The 22,404-nt window shown below is 46.7% G+C and overlaps 1 protein-coding gene across 8 annotated transcripts in view; it reads right to left on the bottom strand.

The window, feature by feature from the left end:
* PTPRS (protein tyrosine phosphatase receptor type S) overlaps window positions 1-22,404 on the bottom strand; it is a 249,092-nt gene that overhangs the window by 77,521 nt on the left and 149,167 nt on the right. For all 8 annotated transcript variants that reach the window (XM_026654904.2, XM_026654903.2, XM_026654906.2 and 5 more), the window contains exons 5-6: window positions 15,764-15,952; window positions 3,552-3,662 (exon numbers count right to left, since the gene is read on the bottom strand). In XM_026654904.2, coding sequence (XP_026510689.1) covers window positions 3,552-3,662; window positions 15,764-15,952 — 300 coding nt within the window. The remainder of the gene's footprint in view (window positions 1-3,551; window positions 3,663-15,763; window positions 15,953-22,404) is intronic.

Here is a 22,404-nt window from a genome sequence, read left to right as displayed (position 1 = left end):
AGAACAAGAGAGAGCTCCTCATCTCTCCCCATCCTGGCCTGCAAGCAGACTGGCTGCTCCGCGTATGTGAGGGCCGACTCCTTGGAGCAGGGAGCAGGTCTTAGTTTGGGTACAGGACGTGTCAAGTGCCACACACCCCAGATACTATTCCAAGGTTTGCTGGTGAATTGGGGTAATGGTCTGATCCCTTGTTAAAAGCACCCAGGATTTCCAACCCCCAGTCTCTCTCCCTCCCCGAAACAAGGCTTGTCCTGAATAGCAGCACTTCCACGGACAGGTGTTAGAGCTGTGTGACTCCTTTCTATTTCGAGGGTCTGGGGGGGGGTTCAGTTATCATTGGGGGCAGGAACACTGGCTTCTCACAATGCGTTTGGAATAAACTACAGCACAGCATAACCAATCCAAACCGAAAGAAGAAACCAAGAGAAAGCAAAAAACCCAAAAGGAAACAATAAGAAAAGAATAAATCCACTTCAAATAAATCAGAATTTAAAAATAAATTATATATATATATAATATATAGGAAAAATAATAGTAATAATTAATTTAAAAGAGTGGCATGCAAAGAAGATCGTTACATTCTCCTATCATGCATCAGGCCCAATGTCCAAACGGCAAGGTAACCATGACGACAAAAAAGTGCAAGAACTCAGCAACATTACCAAAGGATGCATAGAGAGGCCCACAATGCAACTCAACTCATCTCTGCGAGACCCGGGAACGGGCGGGTCTCGCTCATCTTAAAGATTTCTTGCTTTTTCTCTTTTTTATTTATTTATTTTTTATTTCGTTATTTTTTTTTTTTCTTAAGAATGTAAAAATGTGGGTAAAGAAAGTAAAAAAGAAAAAAACCACACCAACCTTCTCGTAGCTCTGAGGGATGTTAAGGGGGTTTGATGCGGAACACAATGACATGAGGAGAAGAGAAAAATAGGGGAAACACAGAGAGAGTAAAAAAAGGCCTTCTCAAGGCTGTCAGCTGCAAATTGATTTGTTTTCTTTTCTCTTTTAACCAAAAAAAAAAAAAAAAAAAAAAGAAAAAAAAAAAGAAAGAAGATAGTAACGACCCTTTTTATTTTCTCCTTTCCTTCCTTCCTTTCCCCCCTCCCGTGCTTGTGTTTAAGAGCATCCAAGCTCTGTGACGAGGTCAGGGTGGGAACAATCCAAATTCAGAATTAGCACCCAACAGAGGGGCAGAGCCCCAGTAGGGAATTCTCACCTTCACAAGCTCGTCTGATGTTTTACAGAAGGAGAGGGGATAGAGATTATTCCAGGCAGAGTGGACCTGGAGCAAAGAAGATCCCCTAATTGAAAACCTCGGCTCCCGACCCACCTCCCCCCCACACCCAGCTGCGCTCGCGCTAACTCCAAAATAAGATTTACTTTAAAAACAAATAAATAAATAAAAAGAAGAAAAGAAAAGACATTTGCTTGCAAGGTTAAAACTTACAACACCTATCCCAGGTATTCTATAGAGACAAGCATGTTATGGGAGAAACAAGTCAATTGGAAACACAAGCATGTTCAAGACTCTTTAAAAACAAAAACGGAAGAAAAAATGTGTGTGAGAACTTCCCCCTTCACTTCCTCCCCAAATGACTGCATTTCAGAACTTCGGTTACCTTTCAGCGAAATTGACACACAAGAAACAAGGAATTAGCATGAAAAGCACCCCAAACACAGCACGGGCTAGCCTCCATGGTATTCTCTACATCTTCTCAGCCAGCAGCTAACGCTGGATCACAGAGGTTTCAGGTGCACACGCAGGCTAAGTTGGTATAGAGGGCCATCCACCTGGAGCTGGGACTCATCCAGGGGCTAAGACAAGAAGCTCTGGGCAACGAGAACCTTTGGCCAATTTTCAACTGACCAGAAAGGCCAGGGAGATTTAAAAACAACATTAAAAAAAAAAAAAAAAGCCCCCAACACATTTTTTTAAAAGCCCATTCCAGCTAAAAGCTGCTTGCAATTCATTTAGCCCTTGTGTGGTGTCAGATCCTGGATTTATGATGTTCCCACCCGTGGATTTTCAGAGCCCAAATGACAAGGCAAATTTCAGAAGCGATTTTCCAGCTGGTCACAAAAGGCTCTTTAAAAACGTAGCTTTTAAATAATTAAAAGCCTTCTCTCCATGTGCATGTGATTCAGTGAGCATGAGACACAGAGAGAGGCGTGCACACAAGAGCATGGGCCTACGTCTAACTGCAGCGTCAATGCGGGTGAGGGGAACGCTTCCTTGGCCAAATGGGATGGACATGGCAACGGCTGGCTGGGATGCAACGTTCTTTGAATGGCGGTTTTACAGTGAGAGGGGCTGGCCCTTGCTCTCTCGTAATCAGAGGGTTTTGCTGTGGAAAAATATTAGTCTGTAGGAAAATATGACCCGTCCGAGAACTTAAAAAAGGTGAACGACAAAGAAAATGCAGGGGGTCACTGAGCCAGCAAGTGCTAAAAAGCAGAGGAGGAATTCAATATCCCTATTTCATCTGTCCCCCCACCAGCTGTGTGGGTAAGGGGACTTCCGACTGGTTATCCCAGGAGTGTGCTAGTGTAGCCTGCTTCTCACCATGCACGTATACCCAGACCCGTGGCGTCTCCAGAGGGAACCAGGGCTAGAAAGACCTGTGGTCAGGGAGTTCGGGAAGGAAAAGCCTGCTGGAACATGAGCGAGGAGCGAGAACCTGCAGTCCAGTGCGGTCTCAGTCCCATGTTGGGAAAGCTTCAGAGTATGCCAGCCCACACCACTCCACGCCAGGTCAGCCGAAGAGCAATGCCCCTAGAGGGACTGGGCTAGCTGAAATCCCCTTCCACTGCCCTGCAAGAGCAGTCACCCCTCCCCGGCCCTCACCAGGCAAGGTGAGATTCGCCTGCTGCTTCAGACACCCGATTGTCCCCCATCCCGATGCTCCATTTTGATGAGACTCGGGTGGGTGGGCTCACCCGAGGGAGCTGAACATGCCCCACCTCCTCTAAAGCTCACACCAGCTGAGCAGACCTTACCAATTCCTGCAACTTCCATGGGAAAGGTGGTAACCCCACAAGTGGCCACAGCCTCTCTGCGGCAGAGACCGTGAGCTCCCCTCCGCGAGATGGGACCCCCTGACCTCACAATGGGGGTCAGGCCTCTATATTGCTGCTGCGTGCGGTCCAGGACAGGGCTGCACCTTTCGGGGGCCGCTGCAACAGGTATGATAAATAATGATCCCCACGAGGGCCAACAGGCTCTGTGCCCCTGCTCAGTCTGCAGCAGAAAAAACATTCCAGGGGCAGGAGGTGGCCCCTGGGGGGGGACTGAGGTGATGCTTAAGGGTGCCACACTCCAGCTGTCCCTTCCTTTGAGTCAGGTACCCTCTCCAGAGGGATCCAGGCAGCAATGGAGAAGGGACTCCACCACTCATTCCCAGAGGTGCCCTCGGATCCTCTTTTCCACCCCCATGGTGATCTGTTTCAACTGCAAGACCTCCCCCTGGCTCCGTGAAGGAAACAAATCAAACAGCAGGGGCAGAGGGAGCCCGTGATTTGCCAGCGTTCTGAGCCGAGGCGCTCCCTACCTCTCACGTAAAGGTTAGCGGGTGAAGAGTAGCGCACCCCGGCGCTGTTGCTGGCCACACATTCATACTTCCCCTGATCAGTCTCTTCACTGCTCTCAATCTGCAGACCACCTGGCAGGAGAGAAGAAGACGGCAGCAAAGAAATTGTTGTTATTATTATTTTTTTTTTTTTTAAGAGCATGCCTGGCACCAACGCCCTCCCCCGCCGTTTTCCCCCAGAGTCAACGCAGATCTGAACGGTGGCCCGGGGTGTGGGGCTTTTTGCTCCCATGCTAGAACTTCTCTCCTTGGGCATTGTTGACAGCAAACCTGGATCAGAATGATCATTGCCACTGCGGGACTAGTCGCCCAACCCAACCCCTACAATCCTGATCTACAATGTGGGTAGAAGCCGTACGAGCTGCCCCATGCTGTCCTACCGGTCTGCGTCAACCCTGACCTGGGGGTTCACTTCTAACAGGGACAGGACAGCTCAGCATACAGGTCTTGCCTTCTGAGCGGAGAAGAACAGCAAAAAACACCAACTCGGGTGGCTTCTGCAATGTGGACATTTTCCTCTAGGAACGAATACCAACAACTCAACTCGCACGGGCCACCGAACAGCCATTGGTGGCAACGACTTCCTGTCGCTACTGATCTAGTGATCTACTGATTTATGTGGGTTGGAATGGAACCAGCCTTTGAGGGGAAAGGCTCTGTAACCCACTACCAGCCCCCTGAGCCATCCCTGTCACCGCTGGATTTGTTGTGTGCATAAACACCACACTCACAGGAGCAGAGAGAATGCTTGAAAAGTGTGTTATCCACCAGTGCATGTGCTAAAGGGAAAACAGCGTAAAAAACAAACTGCAATTTTCTAAACTGCACGTGGGTTTCTATCCAATCTGAATGGCCAGTACGCCTGACCAGCCCAATGAGAATCAGGGCTTCTTCTATACCTGTACACTATTTCAGTTGATGAAAATATAGCCAAGTCCAGACTAAACACTCCCACCGTCAACTAGTTTAAAAGAGACCTGCACAAATATGCAGCACATAACTACATAGATGAAAATCACCTCTGTTTTTTACCCTAGAAAGCATCAGGTCTGCCAAACTCCAGTTAAAGTATATATCCTATAAAATAAACCAACATGATATCAAATGTTTCTTATATTATATATATGTATGTGCACATGACAAGGGTGGAGATCAGAGCCCTTAAGATTCCTTGACTGCATGAAAAATTGCAGTTTGGTAGAAAAGTACTGACAGACCCTAAGGGAGAGGGGTGCAAACGGTACCACTGCTGACTGCAGATTCAGATTCATTGCGGGGCGGGGGAGAAGAGTGTTGTGTGTGAAAACAGGAGGGTGTTAGTCTGAGTAAAAGAGAGAGGGTGAAGGAGTGAGTGTGTTACTCTTGTGGATGGCAGATCCCAAGTGCAGACTGGATAGAATTTAAAAAAAAATAAAATAAACAAAGCCAAATTCTCAACAAAAGAACCCACGGACATTTCAATCCAGCAGAGTGACTTGAAAACCAAATGGCCCCTGAACTCAAGCAGATCGGTACCTTCCCACTGAGACTTCCAGCTGAGCAGATTTCTTACAGGATTGAAGCCACAGCACTCTCCGTTGTCTGAAAGCTTCAGCTGGGAGGAGGCTGTGTCAGGTGGGGGCTCTGTGAACCTTTGGTTTATGGGGGTTGGCTTCCCTAATCCCAGCCAAGGTTTTATTTAGCTCACAGTAGTGCTCGTCTGAATGGCGAGTGCCAGGGGAGATTTTAAACCGAACTCAGGGGCGGGAACAGAATGACGTGGCTGCAGGTGGGAAAGCACGCCAGGGTCTTGTCTACACTAAGGAAATCAGGACCACTTCATTTTCCTCGAGGGCGGCTTTGCCGGTGATAGCAATGAGGGAAGCTGTATTGTAGACAGGTTGGTGTGTGATCACTACCTGCTGAGAGCAGGTGTAGACATGGTGGTAAGACATGCCTGCATCCTCTGCCATTGCTATCGGTAGTAGAGAATTCTGAGCTTGTATTTTGCCCGTGCAGAGGCTCCCCGAGTGAGAAGAGCCTAGACGTTACAGCTGGGATGTTCAAAGGGGCCAATGGGAGTCATGCATCCAAATCCCATTCACTTCCAATGGTAGCAGAGGGTCTCACTCCCTTCAGGTGAAAGACCCAGCGACCTAGGCTGGGTACGAAAGTTACTTACCAAGAAGCACCTGAGGTTAGAGAAAGAAAGAAGGCTCTTTAGAGGGTTGGGACTGAGCATGGGCTCAAGGGCTCCAGGGCACTCAGTACCAATCATGATGAGGCCCCTGAGTGGTTACCAAGCTCTGACAGTGCTTAATGCCAGAGATACACCTGGGTCCTTCACAGCCCTGGAGAGATTAGCTCTTAAATCTCCACCATAAATTTCAGACAACAGTGCCTGAGCCTTGTTTTAGAATAATAAAAGGTTTCACCAAGTTCACCCAGCAAACAGAAAGAGACGTTGGAACAGTATTTAAAATAAAGACGGACACAAACAGAAATAAATATCCAAAGGTGAGGCAGGAGCAGAAACCACAACAAACAACAACGAGACTTTGGGTTGAGCAGAGATCACATGAAACAGGAACTGAGTTGGAGAGAAATTGTTTGGTGAGGAGCAGGTGGGTGAGTGACTGAGTGAGTGGAGCAGGGGGGGGTCTCTTACCTCGGATTGGAGTACCTTCTGCAAGGGAAGCAAAGGAAAGAAGTGAAAGGAGTGAAAAACCCAAAAACGCTTGGACTGCCGGTGGGAAAAGGACCCAGCTCAAGGAAGATCATTCCTGGCAGGAAAACTCCTACACTACCTGGCTTCATCTTTAATGACACGGACAGACTGGAGGGGGTTGGGGGAAAAGGACTCCAGGCAGCACACTCCGGTTCAGACTGTGGGATGCTTAATCATGACACTAAACTTGAAAAGGAGGAGGCTGGCCAAATCAACACTCCCTCCATCGGTCACAAAGGAAAGGGAGTCTCTGAACCCTCAGTCCACGTAAACTAGTATTAATATGTACCCCTTGCATAGCACTGGGCAAACCTGCTTCTATCCTCCCAGCCCATGGGGAGTGTGATCAGCATTATTAACCTGTTCCCCCAGGCAGGGAAATGGAGACCCAGAACCTTGCTCAAAGTCACACGACAAAGCTGAGGCTAGATCCCAAGAGTACCTGGTTCCCAATTCCACACCCATGTTAGTGATGCATTTGGGGCACAGGGTTTCATATAACGCCCTGGGGCCTGTGGTCCCTAGTTATCCTGAGAGCGACTGGCTCTGCAGAACATTACTGGATGCAGCCAGATGCTAGGAAAGAGCTGCAGGTGCGATACAAGGGCATGCTGCTGTCTTTGTACCTGGGAAACATGCAAAGGGGATTGCCTGGTGCAGCTGCTCTGGAAGCCACCCTAATAAACTGTAGAGGGGATTAATTAAATCTCGGGAATCCCTGAATTCTGGGAAAGGAGGAAGAGCCTTGTTGTGGTTGGCCATCTCCCACACTCCAGGGCTCCCTTCAGCCAAACCCCCTCCAGCTGCCTCCACTGGCAGTGCCCATCATAAGCTTTCTGCCCACGCACGTGACATCTCGCGGGCAAAAGGGAATGACATCATGGCTGGCAAGTGATGCCACAGCACTTTTGTTCAATGACATCACTGCCCCTGCCTCTGATTTCCTGTCACACTCCTGAGGTCACAAGAGCTTGGAAACCACCTTCCTTTGAAAATACGGAGGGTCCTTTTCCCCACAGGCATTCAGATTTGCTGCACAACTCATTCAAGAAATGTTTTTACCCCAATCCTGAAAACAGGGCAGACTTGGCAAGTCCCCAATCCAATATCATATAGAAGCATAACAGCTGCTCGGTGGTAATAATACTGACATTCAACAGCACCTTCCATCCAAGGATCTCACAGTGCTGGACAAATATCAGCCTCTCATTCCCCCCTGGGAGCATAGTTTATCCCCACTTTACAATGGGGAAATAGAGGCACCGAGGGTGAAGTGACTTGGTCAAGGTCACAGAGAGAATCTTGAAGCAAAAGCAAGAGCAGAAAGCAGGACATCTGCTTGCCAATCCTTTGCCTTAACTATAAGGCCATCCTTTCCTCCTTATCCTTCAGCCCTGCTCATCCTCCTTTCTTTGCACGTCAGTGCACCATTTTCAGGATAGAAGGTAAAAAGAAATATGTACCACTGGTTACAGTTAACCTTTATTTGAATTATTTCCAAAGGGGTTAAGGGAAGAGAAGTGTTACATTGTTAGGCTATTAGATTCTAGTTAGACTCAACTTCTAGTTAAAAGGTTAGAAAGTTTGCTGGAGGAATGTTAGCATCTAGTTAGGGTTAGGAACTAGCTAAGGTTAATAAAGCAGGTTGGTTAGCTGTCAGGACAAAGATCAGAGAGCGCGGGTGAGAAAGAAAGAGGTGGGAGGAGTGTTTACTGGGACTATCTCCACATAGGAGCGGACGGGCAGGTTTTAAAGAGAGCGAGAGACAGAGAAAGCAGCAGAGGGTTATAGAGAGATTCAGTGGAAATAAAAACAGCCTCTAATACACCCTTTTGTCTCAAAATCAGGGTGAAAATCTACCATCTGTGATGCAAATGTGGAGCAAGACTAAAGGATGGGGGTGGCAGAGACCAGAAGAACCCTGCATCACCCCCTGCTGGGCCTGGCTGTTACAGTGCATCGGATTGCCCTGGACACAGCCGCTCACGCTCTGACTGCGAGGAAATGCACGGGAAATCATGGCCACGGATGGACGGAAGGCAGGACCCATCGCCTTCCTGAATTATCACAGTTTATGGCTTGTCGTTAACCATTCGCTCCCAGCGGAGCCCATGGGAACAGGTGACAGCAGCTCCAGTGCTTGCGGAGAGCAGGCCACTCCCAACGTGAGGCTGTTCTTGGCTTCCCAATTTCAGCCAGGTGCATGGGAAACAGATCTGGGAATGGCAAAGGGAGATTTCTGGTGGGACCCGCACCTTGAAGGCAGAAGATGAAAATCTGGACCAAAATGGAAGTGACTGTGGGGGGGGAAACGCAATACTCTGAATGGTTTCTGGGACACAGATGGTAGATTTTCGCTGTTGGAGTTTCACATCTAACTAGCTTCATATTCAATGTAGTGGCAGCTGGACAGCATTGGAGGGGGATTGCAAAAAACAAATCTATTCTCCAGTGGCCCAGTGCATCCCGCTGAGATTGCTTGGGGACAGCAACTCTGGTCCATAGCTGCTTAACACAGGGCTGCCAGTTTTGGTCGGACGTATTCCTGGAGGTTTCATCACATGACGTAATCTTTCATTAAAGATTCACCTTTAATTCCTAGAGACTCCAGGACAACCCTGGAGGGTTGGCAATCCTATTTACACAGCAGTGTGACAGTCCCTCAATGTGTGTACGAGTGCAGGGCTGATTCTGCTGGACTAGGCAGGGCATGCGGTTGCACGGAGCACCAGCATAGCAGGGGCAGCTAAATGTATAAGCTCAAATTTTCAGAAGTGGCATCTGATTTTGGAGGAAGCCCACCTTGAGCCTGTTTTTCAACGGTGATAGGCCCATGCAGCTTCCACCGATTGCAACTGGGGTTGTGGGTGCTCAGCGCTTCTGAAAAATCAGGCTCAAGGTAGATAAAGGTGCCCCCAAATTAGCCCAAATCAGCAAGGTGGGGAATTTCCCAGTTCATCTAGGACAGTGTAAAATCTGGAGATAGTCCTAGGTGCTAGAGGCCATGCAAGCAGGGGGTGAGCCTCTGGAATAGTGGGGCAGCCAGGGCTCAAGTGGGGCACTAGATCGGAGACTGGCATGGGCAACTGATACCCACCATACCCACGGTGTCTTCCCCAGCCTCTCAGGGCATGGAATCTGATCACCAAGAGGCAACTCTGGGAGCCTGCATCAGCCCAGGAGGTCAGGCTGGTTGCTGGATTTCAGCGACGCAAGACAAAGACGCTGCCCACCGGGCAGGGTTCCATTCTCAGCCTCATCCCCCTGCCACGGGCACGTGGGGCCTGTTCTGACACCCCCTCCCCCTCCGTCTTTTCTAGACAACAAGCTATGGGGCGAAACTGAACCCTGAAAATGGGAGACGCGGAGGTCCGTCGCCATGGCAACCACAGGAAACGTACCGCCACGGCCTACCAGGCCATGTGTGAGCGTGTGTCTTGCTATCTCCCGGGGGTGGTGAGCAGTTTTCTAAACCCTCAACAAACAAGCTAGCGTGAAGGACCGGCTGCAATTTTAATGCCTGATCCTGTCTGAGAACAAGCCTGGACTTGGCGTAGGGAGGAAAACGTGACGTGAGTGTTGTTGGCAGATTCCCATCAGTGTCCTGGCACCTCAGGGAACAGGAACAATCTAGAAGGGACATTTCTGTCTAATCACTTCCCCCACAACTTCCCCAAAGCCCTGCAATAGATGGCTTCCATTTTAAAATTCAATGCCTGATGCCCCCCCATACGTTCTCAATTCAGACAATGCCAATAACCCCATTAGATGTGAAACTCCAAGACCTCCTGCAGGTGTGAACACAATTACCACAGTTCCAGGGTAAAAGCTACGGTCTAATTGGGGAATTCCAGGACAACTGTTGCTAAGTTACAAAAAAAATCTAGCCAATGTTAGGAGGTTTGTGTTTAGTTATATTTCCTCATATAGATATATTTTAATTATGATGGTGATGGTTATTTTTGTAGCCTGCAATACCCCTGCGGAAGTTCATTAAGAGGGCAGAATATCCCTACTGAAGGAGTTAGTACAAGAAATGCACAGCATGCCTCTCGAAAAAGCTGTTAAGAAGGAATTAGTTTAAAGGACGAGGGTTACAAATCTGGACATTAGCAGGTTTGTTTCTGTTTTCTTTTTTTAAATTGAACAAAACTTACCAAAGGTCTCTGAATGTTAAAAATAACGAAAAACAGAAAGGAAAAGAAAAATAAAAGTTTATTATAGCCAGTTATTTCAAAAGCAGAAGACGACACACACGATACAAAAGGGTTCAGTGCTCGTAAGGTTTAAGAATTTGGCTGCAGAGTATCTCTTGTTTACCCCTCTACGTAACACAGGCAGGAACCAGACATTGGCTTGACCCAATTCCACTGTGTAGTCCTGAAGTGTAAATTTCTCTCTCAACAACATAAAGAAGGAATATTTTTTGTTCATGTAACAACTAGACCTTCCTTGGGCTGAGATTTTCAAAAAGACCTCAGGGAGCTGGGTACCCAAATTTGAATGTCTTCTTCATGCTCCTTTGAAAAATCCCAGCTTTTAATTCTTTCAGGGACCCTCAGGGTTAGTTGGCCCAATGTCTGTCAGAGTTAAATTATTTCCCATAACCTGGAAAGTGTTAGGGAGGAACGGATCCTAGATGGAAAAAGGCGTCTATGGATAATATCCCTAAATTCAGATTTCCTGATCCTTAGTAACACTGAAGCCATACTGCCCTGCTCCAGCAGTATAAAGGGACCTCAAAGTGAGTGCAAATGGAATATATGCCCACGGTAAAGCCCCTCTGCACAGCTAGGGAAATGTAAAGGCTTTAGCATAAAAGAGAATCAGGTACAGACAGAACTGCCAATTTTGGGCAGCTCCGTGTGTGATATTTTATGCAAATCAAGTAATGAGCTAATTTTCATGGTTGCAATTAGTTTGCATACAGCCATAAACTCAGTCTAACTCAACGGGGTGCATTTCCTCCTACTGAATCTGTTCCTATACAGAGCAGCAGCACGGGATGGTTCCCATACACACTGCCCTGGCAGCACATCTCAGTCCCAATCTGGGGACAGCGCCTCTAAAGGTAACAGGCATTTGAGTCTCTATGGCCCATGAGGTTCTTGGCCTTTCTGGTGAGCCTGCCAAGCAGTGCCAACAGTGGTGGTGAGCTTGTGATGTGGGATCTGTAATGGAAACCCATTAAAGTCATCTTGTACAGGGGCCACCACATATCAATTAACGGGCAATGACTTTTAATCCCTATTGAGCTGAGCAGGCTTCCTATTGATGCCCTTCAGGCAAAAGGCTCTGCAGCACATTAGCAATATCCTGAGGCATCCCGCACCCCAATATGAGCGAGTGCTACACCCTCAAGAGCGAGATTTGCTTTCTCGAAAGATAAATGTATCAAATTGAGTTTGGACATTTGTGGAGCTCACACAGGCCTGCTCTGCACTCTCAGGCAACATCTCCCACACATTACATTCCTCACAAACACACATGCAGTCAGCCACACCCAGTTCTTAAAGTGACAGCCCCTGTTAACCAAAATACAAGCACGCGATGCACAACCCTAAGGGGAATTTTTTTTTACTAATGTAACATCTAAATTCACATCCCCATACAATGTCCTGCAATGTAAAATAATTTAGACAATTATTCCAGCATCCTTACGCTAACATTGATTTCACTCCACCTGGGTCACCACCCAGGTTTGACCCCATAACCATCAGACCTACAACGCAACCCTCCTTTACTTCAGCTATTGTAGGAGGAAGGCATACCCTTCTCTGCAAGGAGCAGCCGACCGAGTGGGAGACAACTATTTATGAACTAGCATTTAGAATGCTGGAGAACAGGATTCCGTGATTCCTGTTTCCAGGACTAGAGTATGGTGGTTAGAGTTAGAGACAGCACAGCCAAGGGTAAAGAAGTCTTAGTTTGGCTTATCTCCTGGGTTTAAACTTGGGATCTCTAGAACGGAAAGCATAAGCTCCACTATTTGAGCTAACTACATTAGCGCTGGGCAGTAGCAGGTTCAAACTTCTCTGCTGTCTAGCCACTAGACAGGAACAAAGATCCACCCTGTGTTAGTGTGGGTTACACAAGCACATATTTTGGCCTATTTCTTCTGAAAGGTAGTGTGGCAAAGTGAATGAGATTTGGGTCTGTCATAATAGAGACCTGGGTTCTTGACTGCAATGACCTTATCCAACCTCTCAGTTATCCTATCTGAAAAATTGATGACTGATAGTTGCCTCCTATAAGGTAGGTATACGGCCTTGCTTAATAAGGGCTTGTGAAGTGCACAGAAATATTAAGAACAGTCAGTGAAAGAGCTCTGATTAGAATTCATGGGCTCTTGTCTTATAGTTCAATGCACCTTCCCCTAGGCTACAGGGCACTGAGTAAATGAATGACATTCTATCAGTTGTGCAGGAATGCATGAGCCCTGCAAGATGCATGACACCTGGCAGGTCTGCCTAGCGTCCTTATTTCCATCTTTATAAGACGGATATACTATGCTGCATTTCTATAGGACTTGTCATCGGAGAATAGACAAGCTCTTCGGAAACAATAATTTAAAAAGCCTGGCCACAGCCTTGTGCCATCTCATCATCCCCATTTGGCAAATGGGTGAATGGAGAGACAGAAATCAGTGGTCTTGTTTCCCAGAGGTGCTGAGCGTATGGAGCTTCCAGTGACTTCAGCTTCTCTGAAAATCAGGCCACAAAGGGAATCAAAGCAGGAATAGAACCTCGGAGTCCTGTTGGTCAATCTCCTGCTCTAACCAATAGAACACACTCCCCTCTGAAGTGGAGAAAGAAGTGACAGGTCTGTAAAAAGGACAATAGGTCCCTTTCAGTGTTTTGTGACTTTACTGCTTCAAGAAGACTGAATTTCTAAACAGCTATAAATGATGTCAATTCCACCCAGGTCCCTAAAAAGCAGATTTATCCGGAGAAACAAACATCCTGTACAGAAGCTAAACGATTTATTGGGATGATAGTCTAACGGTGAATTTAGTAGGTGGTTCTAAATGAAATACCAAATCGAGCCCAGCTAGGAAATATAAAGGGATATTGTGGCGATCATAATTGTATTAAAAATAATCTGAAAACGTGTTAGTAATACCTCCTGTTATGGACACAAAGCATTTTAATATTCTAATTTATCTTTCAGTATTTATACTGGTTAACTTTATTTGCATTTCACTCGGCATGTAGGCAATGAAACTAAGGGAGATCAGTTTCATTTGTGTTTAAAGGCTCTCAAATCAAGAACCCATCCTGATTCAGCAAGCACTCAAGCACGTGCATAAGAGCTGTGCTGAATGGGGGCCTCGGTGAAATTAATTTGTGGGTCTTATGGACCAGCCCAATAAAGTTGTATCTGAGTTTCCAGTGATGCAACAGAATGTATAAGTATAACAATCCTTGTCACTGAAATAATAAACAAAGATGGACTGTGTTTTCAAAAGTGCCTTGTGATTTTGGGTCCTTTAGTTTATGAGTGCCCAGCTTATGTCATCTTAATGGGGCCTGATTTTCAGAGGTCAGAAGGTCTGGCCCCTTTAAGATATCTCAAGTTGGGCACCCAAAACCCGATGATTCTATAAAACACAGGCACTTTTGAAACTTTCAGCCTAAATATATAACTGCCCCCAAAATGCTTCCATTCGTCTTGGGGAAAATTTTTAGAAGTGCCTCAGTGACTCAGGAGCCTAAAGTCTCCTGGAGGGGATTTAAGATCCTAAATTGCTTCGATGTTCTTTTCAAATTGTATTCATTAAATTTTACAAATCCCCACCACTTTTTTTTTTTTTTTTTTTTTTAATCTGAAATGTAGGCCTTACATTTAGGAGACAGTGTTCTCTTGTGCCGAACCTTTGCTGTTATAAAGTTCTAGAAATCAAAGCAATTAGGAAATTAATTTTTCTGGGCAATAGGAAGGCAAAATATCTGATGGGGAGGAAACAGTATGTAATTAGAATGAGGAGGTAAACAAGGAAATTAACCTTTAACCAGTCAATGCTGGCCCTTCCAGCACCAAAAATCTTTGAACTCACCCTATGCCAAACAGGACAAAAGAGCAATTAGGTTGTCATGTTCTCTGACATTCAAATCTTGCATTACAAGAATCAGATCTGAAGATTTCGGAGCCAGGAGCGGCCTGGGTAGAAGTAACTGGCTGTTGCCCCATTGACTGACTTGTAAAATGGCTGAGCCTCAGAAGAGGCTCCCACAAAGCAACCCCAGTTCCCACGCTAAAGCCTCTGCCCCCTTCCCTCCCCTGTTCCTGTGCCAGGAAAAGCTCTTAAAAATGCTCCATCTCTTAGCCGAACAAGGGTTATGCTCCTCTGGGCAACTAAAGTGAGGCGACCTAGCTAAGCCCAATAAGATAGCTGTGTACTCTCCAGACTGGCTTAAAGAGGAAAGTCTGAATTGTGGTCAAAAATCTAAAAGGTTGCTTTTGTTTTAGTTTCCATTGAGAGGTGAAGCTCCCAAAGGTGACGTTGTGCTTCCGAGAGAGAAAGGATGGATATTTTTAAACGGGACAATTTGCTTTATCTGTAGCTTTCAAAAATAAAACCACATGCACAGACACGCATGTATTTTACTTACACGCACACGCATACACACAAACAGCTCCTGAAATGTGAACAATGAAAGATGCCACACTAACATTCACAAAACCAGCAAAGGACAGGTAGACGAACAGATGGGGGAAGACAGAGAACTGACAACAGCCACAGAGCTGGGGTACATCTATTCATGGAGTACCACTCCATTGCCGCCCACTACCTAAGGTTGACTTGAGAATGCTCAGAACTGCTCTCCGGCGATGGCTTCGGGAAGGCGATAGACCCAAAAGGATTAGATACCAAAGGGATCCTATGAGAGGCCTGGTTCTGCCACAGGCTACGGAAGGCCCCGTCCACACCATGGATGGGACCGTCCCAGCTGTGACAATACACAGCTGTCGTGGCTGTGGTCCTGATCCCAAAGTGGATAGGGCTGAAAGCTCCACGCTTGGTGCTGTCACCCTCCTTCCTTCATTTATACAGCTCAACGTCTGAGCATGACCCACCTCCCCACCCCTGTTACCCAACTCTCCCTCCACTCCTGTAGGTCCCCCTGGTTAGGCAGAGCACCATTCCACGAGTGTTGCCAAATTACCAGCTTCCCTGGGATGGGAACCAGGTTCTCAGTGGAGTTTGGTTTCCTGTCAATCAACTTGGGGGATGGGTGCAGAAGAGGATGAAGAAAATGAAGGAAACCACCACCAACCCAACCACCTTAGGGGAGCTCAGAGCCGTTTTACCAGGACTTTCTGTAGAACTGCTTATGTTCTAATCCACAGGCCAACGGGGATGGCTCACACCAGCCACCATTCCGCCCAGAAAGTTCTGCTTGAGCACTCTCTTTTGGGCCAGTTCCAGGGTTCACTCCCTACTGGGCTCGCAAGGAGACCTTACCTGATCTCAGCTGCTTTATCCTCCCATTGCTGGCGCTGGGGTCGACGGGCAGGAAATCTTTGAACCATGTGATCTCCGGGTCTGGGTTCCCACTGGCTGCGCACAGCATGGTGGCCGTCCGTGTACGCTCGACCACCTTCAGCTGGGGTCCCATGTCAATGTTTGGGAAGCCGGAAGGCAGCTGGTCTTCTGCGGGAGGAGAGCAAAAGAGGAGGGGCTTGGTTTAGTGCTCTTTCAAGATCGGGGTGGTAGCGGGGAGGCTTAATTCAACAGAGTACTCTAAAGAGACTGTCGGCAAGACACCCAATCCATTTCAAAGAGCGAGTTCAAACTATTTTCAGATATGGCCCCCTCCCAATTGTTGTGGCTTTACAATTATTCGTATTACAGCCAAGCGGCTCCAAACATTCGACCGAGGCCTTGTTATGCAGAGCACTGCACACATGGAAAGACGATCCCTGAGTCAAAGACATCACAATCTGAACAGGTCACATTTTCCGGGTTTTTTTAAGTTCTTCTTTTCCTCACTGCCCACAGAGCCTTGGAAATCGGCCAACTGCACAAGAGTGAAAGTGACTATACATGAAGTCATGTCAAATGGATAGTGGAAACTAGCCGAGAAAGGAGGGGAAAAATCTTTCAGCTGTAGTTACCTTAGGGGACACTTGTAACAACAGGAAGCAAAACTCTTTCAGACAGAGCATGATTTTTAAGGTTATTAATTTCAATTGTTGCGACTCTAGGACAAGAGAGAGAAACACCAACAGCTACAAAACAGCTCACAGTTACCCTCTTGTCCTCTAGGCCAGGGCTTCTCAATGACCGGTCCATGGACTGGCACCAGACCGCAGCAGCCTCCTTGCCTGTCCCTGAGATTTCCCTGACACACATTAGGAACGCAGCAAGCCGGTCCCTAGTCTAGAGTACTGCTCTAGACCTTGTCTTTCCTAGGGAAAAAGGTGTAGTCTTAACTCGAGTTAGCTAACTCATAAAAACGAACATTGGCAAGGCTGTCCCATAGTCTTTACTAAGCTAACGCATGTTAAAACCTAGAGTGACTTGGAAAATGGATTTTCCATCCCACAAAAAATGTGGAGATTGGGGGAGTGGGGGGAGAAATCAAAAATCTCAAATTGGAACAAAAAAAATCAAAATTTTGAAATTTTCCATAAAACGAAATTCTGGAAAAAATAATTTCATTGTAGGTCAATCAAAACATTTTGTTTCAAATTTTAACCATTTTTTAATATATATGATAAGTAAATTTCAAAACAAAATGTCATTTCAAAACAAATGTATTGAAACTTTCTGTTCGGAAAATGTCAAAAGCGGGCCTCAGACATTTCAAAAAATATTTTTTCAAGTTCTTTTTCCCAACAAAATTTTGTTGAAAGAGATACAATTTGGCCAAAAAAAAAATTTTGTTTTAGCTGAAACATCAAATGTTTTGGCTAAATTTTATCGCCCAGCTCTGGTTAAAAACTACAGACTGCCTTGCATTCCCTAGGATTTTACGTTGCGCTAGGTACCACATGTTGGCTAACACGAGTTAAGGACACACCATTTTTCCTAGTGATGACCCACCCCTGGCAGCCTTCAAAGAGGATATAAGCAACATGGGGACAGCTTACAGAGATTCTCCTTTAACGCCAGTGTTGATGCATTAAGAGCCCAAGGATCCTTGGGTTCAAGTCCGGTGGGGTGGATAGGGCACGGCACAAAAATTTAAGGATGGGATTTTTCCAAAGCCCTCAGTGTTGGTCTAAATCTGCTTGCACTGAAGACAATGGGCGTTTTCATTGGCAGTGGCAGCAGAGATACGCCGATGCGGAATGCTTTTGAAAATCCCAGCCTACAATGCCCAGGGTTGTGAAACATCGCAGACAATTTCAAATGCAATGAGGAGGTTGCATCCTTCTCGCACCCGGCTGTGTTCCCAGGTCACAGGCCAAGCTGTGTACCACACATACGGCTGAACCCAAGGGACAATGGGACAAAAGACAGGAACTGGAAGCCTAAGCTTGCTGCTTCTTCCCCCACGCCTCCTCTCTTTTAAATGAGAGGCAGCCACAACTCCCAGGTCCTAATGCTGGCTCTGCTAACTGTGCATTTGGTTTTAGGTGAGTTACTTCATTTTGCTGTTCCTCAGTTTCCGCACCTGTAAAACCGGGGACATCGCTGGGGTAGGGAGGCAAGGTTTGTACAGTGCTTGGAAGCAGCGGAGCACTATGCAAGCCCTAAGAAACGTAGTTATTAACAACGCTCGGATACCGCAGTGATTAATGGTATACATGCTTTGACTGTCTGAATTTTCAAAGGCAGCCTCCCTGCTTTGAGCATGCCAGAGAGCGATGGGGACCTGCTGTCTCTATTCGCAGCTACTGACCCGTCAAGAGGGCAAAGCACTAAGCAGAAGTCAGGTTAATGTACAAGCGAAGGGCTTGTTTACACACACAAACTGTACCACGTTTTAGCAGTGTAGCTAAAGCAGTACAGATCCCCTAGTGCGGGCGCTGGTCTATCAGCATAAAGCTGCTTTATCGTTCCCATACAGGAAGGGGAATACGTCATATTGGTGTACTAGGCACCTTTATACCAATACAACTGCATCCACACTAGGAGTTGTACCAGTTATAACTATCTCAGGGGAAAAAATCACATTCCTAACGGATACCATTATGGCAGACAAGGCCTAAGGGATGGCACTGCAGTTACAGCTTGCCCCAGTTTAATACACCAGCCCATGTTTACAGCATCCAATCCATCTGCGAGGCAGAATGAAGAAGAACTTCTCTCACCCTTTAAACGTATAGCGGAGTCTGGTTAGGGGTCTGTGAGATTGGCTGCTGGGTTCTGTCCCTGGCTCTGCTATAGATCGGTTTTGTGACCTCGGACAAGTCCCCTTTCTGTGCCCCATTTCTGCCCATCTGGTAAAATGGGGGTATTAATAACCCTCTTCGGGTCCCTCTCAAGATTGTTTTGCCATTTCATGTGTGTGGCGCGTTTTAGGATACTTGGGTGACGGGGGCTTTCTTAGTGGCTCAGTATTATTCTGTTTCCACTCCACATGCAGGCAGGGGACTCTCTCTTGCTACATCTTTGTGCGTCACCTAATACAAGGGGTCCCGCAACCCGGGGGAGGGATTTTGGGTGCTACCCAAGTAAAAGATTAATAATAATAAAAAAAGCAGCTGAGACATGCCATGGATTACCGGCCCGATCCCGCGTGCTGCGGGGAGCCCTCCACTCCCAGCTGAGAGACACTTGCCAACTTGCAGGACTGGAGCCCCAAACCGTGTTTCAAAAGAAAGTCAAGGGAAGGTCTTCATTTGCTTTCCGTATTGGAATACAGAAATGAACTGAAGGGAGTGAGCTAAACCAAGGGACCGTGTCCTTAGCTCACCCAGCTGTGGATGGGTATTGCAGCGGTCTCTGAGCAGCTCAGATCGGCTGCACTACGCAGGCCCATCCAAGAGTGAGCTCAGGACAAAGATGCAGCCTGGGAACTGCTCTGCCTATGCACACTTCAGCCAGGCTTTTAATGCATTCCCTTCCCTTTTTAAAGCAGGCCGTTGCAGGTTGTTAAAGTAGCCGATGTCTGATTGGCTGAAGATGACATCATTATTAATTACCGCTCGCATTCTGTTTCCTGGTGGTGCTACTCCACCTGCCTCAAACCCGAATCTGTTCATTTCACGAACCAATTAATCCGCAGAGAGAATAGCCCTCTTGACTGGCAGGGTGCGCGTGTGAGTGTAAGCGTGCGCGCGCGTTGGGGAAGGCCTGGTACAACTATTATTACTGAGTGTTTCTAATTAAACAAAAATGTTAATCTTGCAGCACATTGTGCAGAATTCCTCTGAGTTTAATTAAAACAACCGCGGCTAGAGGCGTGATCAGATTTGAGGATCAGATCAGCAGAGGAAGCATCTCCGAACACAGCGTTTTCCACTGATTCAAGTGCTCAAATTTCCTTCCTGCCAGGAAAGTGAGACTGTTCTTCATCCCCTAACAATTGGATTCGCTGCAATAATGCAATCAGTTCAATCCCCAAAAAGACACAAATACACCCCTCTTCCCAGTCGCCAGACACCAAACCACACCTGCTACAAACTGCCTGGCTTGGACTGTGAGTTCTATTTCTAAAAGTAGTCCAGCCGTCTCCGAGAACAGAAGACTCATGATGCGAGATGAAGAAACCTGGAGGACACCTCTGGGCAGATGTCTGCAGCTGACTCACGCTGGCTTTGTAGGCAAACATTTCCAGGTGTTGTGCTTGCAGTATTATTAGAGTCTCCCAAGCACCTTGTTCATACCTGCTCTTGGATTTAATGGTTTAAAAGGCCTCCCCTGGGGAAAAGCTGGTGAATTACCTCATGGCCACTGGACAAAGTAGCGTGAGAAAGTGCAGGCGAAAGGAGAGGGTGCTTCAGTATTCATTTATAATAAATCCTACCAGCGGACATGCTCTGCGCTGGGGGGAAAAAAATGCATCAAACCGTCCGGGGCGCATGCGCTCACACGCATACAATCATACAAAGAACGCCGAGGTCACGGACTAGCAAGCAAAAGCACTTGCCGACTCCGTCTCCTTGTCGCTCTGGAAGGTGGCAGCTCTGTGTTCAGATAATTAACTGTGCTGGAAATGAGGATGAGGAAGAGAGATAAAGCGGGGGTTGCTGCTGCTCTTTTCCCCGGGGTCGGCACAGTTGTTTAATCATTTAAAAGGTGTGTGCGCTATGTATTAAATGCTATGCTGAAGCAACATGAAGGATGCATAGTCAAGCACCTGGGTGCCAGAAAATGCATAAGTGAGAGTACACTTTGCCCTTCTCTACAGACATCCGGATCTCATAGAGTTTGACATATGTTAATAAACTAAGCCTCACATCAACACCCTCCCACCCCTCCAGGATTATCACCGCTGCAGAAGCAGGGGCAGAGAGCAGAAGTGACTTGCCCAAAATCACACCAAAAGTCTGCAGCAAAGCCAGGAAGAGAAGAACCCAAGTCTGTTGAGTCCCATTTCTGCACCTTGCTCATAAGGCCATGAGCACCCAGAGCGAGCTCTGATCCCTTGCGTATGTGTGCATGATATGCCTTTGATATGCTGATCCAATACTATTTCTCTTTGTACCTCATCCAGTGCACCAGATGCCCCAATAACAACCACGTGGGTGAAACGAGACAATCACTGCGCTCTCCAATGAGCTCACACAGAAAAATGATAAAAGGCAAAAACACCCTATCCCCCGCGGACCAACACTTTCACAGAATGATCCCTCCATGTCTGACCTCTCAGTCCTCCTCCTCAAAGAAAACCTGCCCAACACCTTCAGAAGATGAGCCTGGGAGCTTTAAATTCATAACTCTGCTAGACACCAAAAACAATGGATTGAATAAGACACTGGATTTATGGCTCATTACTACAATCTGTAACACACTAACCCTCCTTTGTCTCACGACTGCAGAGATGTTACTTGCCCACTTCAGCTTGAATGGTCTCTTGCAACATATGTTATCTCCTTATCTGTTCCACTCTTGTATTTAGCTGTGACACTGGGTTTGTCTAGACAGCAACTAGACACCCGCGTCTGGCCCATGCTAGCTGACTTGGGCTTGCGGGGTTCGGGATGGGGGCTGTTTCATTGCTGTGTAGACTTCTGGGTTCAGGCTGGAGCATAGGCTCTAGGATTCTGCAGGATGGGAGGGTCCCTGTAATTATATAGTTGAAGACTATCTTAAGGCACAGTTGTGTGTCCAACCTTCAATTTCATATATTCTGACTTAAGAGTTTAGCTACAGAATCATAACTCTTCATTACATTGTATTCTTTTTTTTGGCGCTTCGTTTCCTAGGTTTTTGGTTTTTTTAAGAGAAAGAAAAAAAAAAATAGGCGACCACACAATTTTATAACTGACAAGACCAGCCAGCAAAAGCCAACTGGTGCCTAGCAACGCCATTAGAAACTTGCACGCTTGTAGGCAAAGGGCACCAGTCTGATGACTTGAATCTGCTATTGCAGCACTGCAGGCTAAGCATGTCTTTCTATACCTACGCAGCATTTTTAAAATCAAGACTGGATGTTTTTCTAAAAGATATGCTTTATTTCAAACAGGAATTATTCCAGGGAAGTTCTATGGCCTAGGTTATACCAGAGGTCAGGCTAGATGACCACAGTGGTCCCCTCTAGCCTTGGAATGTCTGAATCTATGAACTAATTTTCTTCTGACTTAGCTTAATTTTTAGGTCAAATCAAGATCTACCAAACAAGTCAATTTTGAAGAAAATCTGGTGAGAGCTTTTAAAGTTAGTGAAGCAATTTTTTTTAAAAAAATGCAAACTTCACTCTTTTTAAGTAGGCCCCTTTCGGACTCAATACTTTCAACTGTGCATTCAAAACTGAAAAGTATTATTTATTTATTTATTTCCACTGCATGGGCATAGACATGGGTGGGCCACGGCTCACCCAAATCTGAGCCTGTGTGAATGCAGAAGCCAACTTCCATCAGGTTGTGGATTAGGAACCCCTAAACTGAAGAGTGGGCTCTCAGCCTATCTGTGGAATGCCATGGGTGGCAGGGAACAGAGAAGCAGCCTGCCCTGCCCGTCGCTGCCTCTGCCCAGAGCTGCAAACTTCT

Source organism: Terrapene carolina, unplaced genomic scaffold (genome assembly GCF_002925995.2).
Source record: "Terrapene carolina triunguis isolate 2854851 unplaced genomic scaffold, T_m_triunguis-2.0 Scaffold194, whole genome shotgun sequence".
NCBI lineage: Eukaryota > Metazoa > Chordata > Testudines > Emydidae > Terrapene > Terrapene triunguis.
The sequence above is the reverse complement of the archived record's forward strand: the minus strand, read 5'-3'. Positions and strand labels throughout refer to the sequence as shown.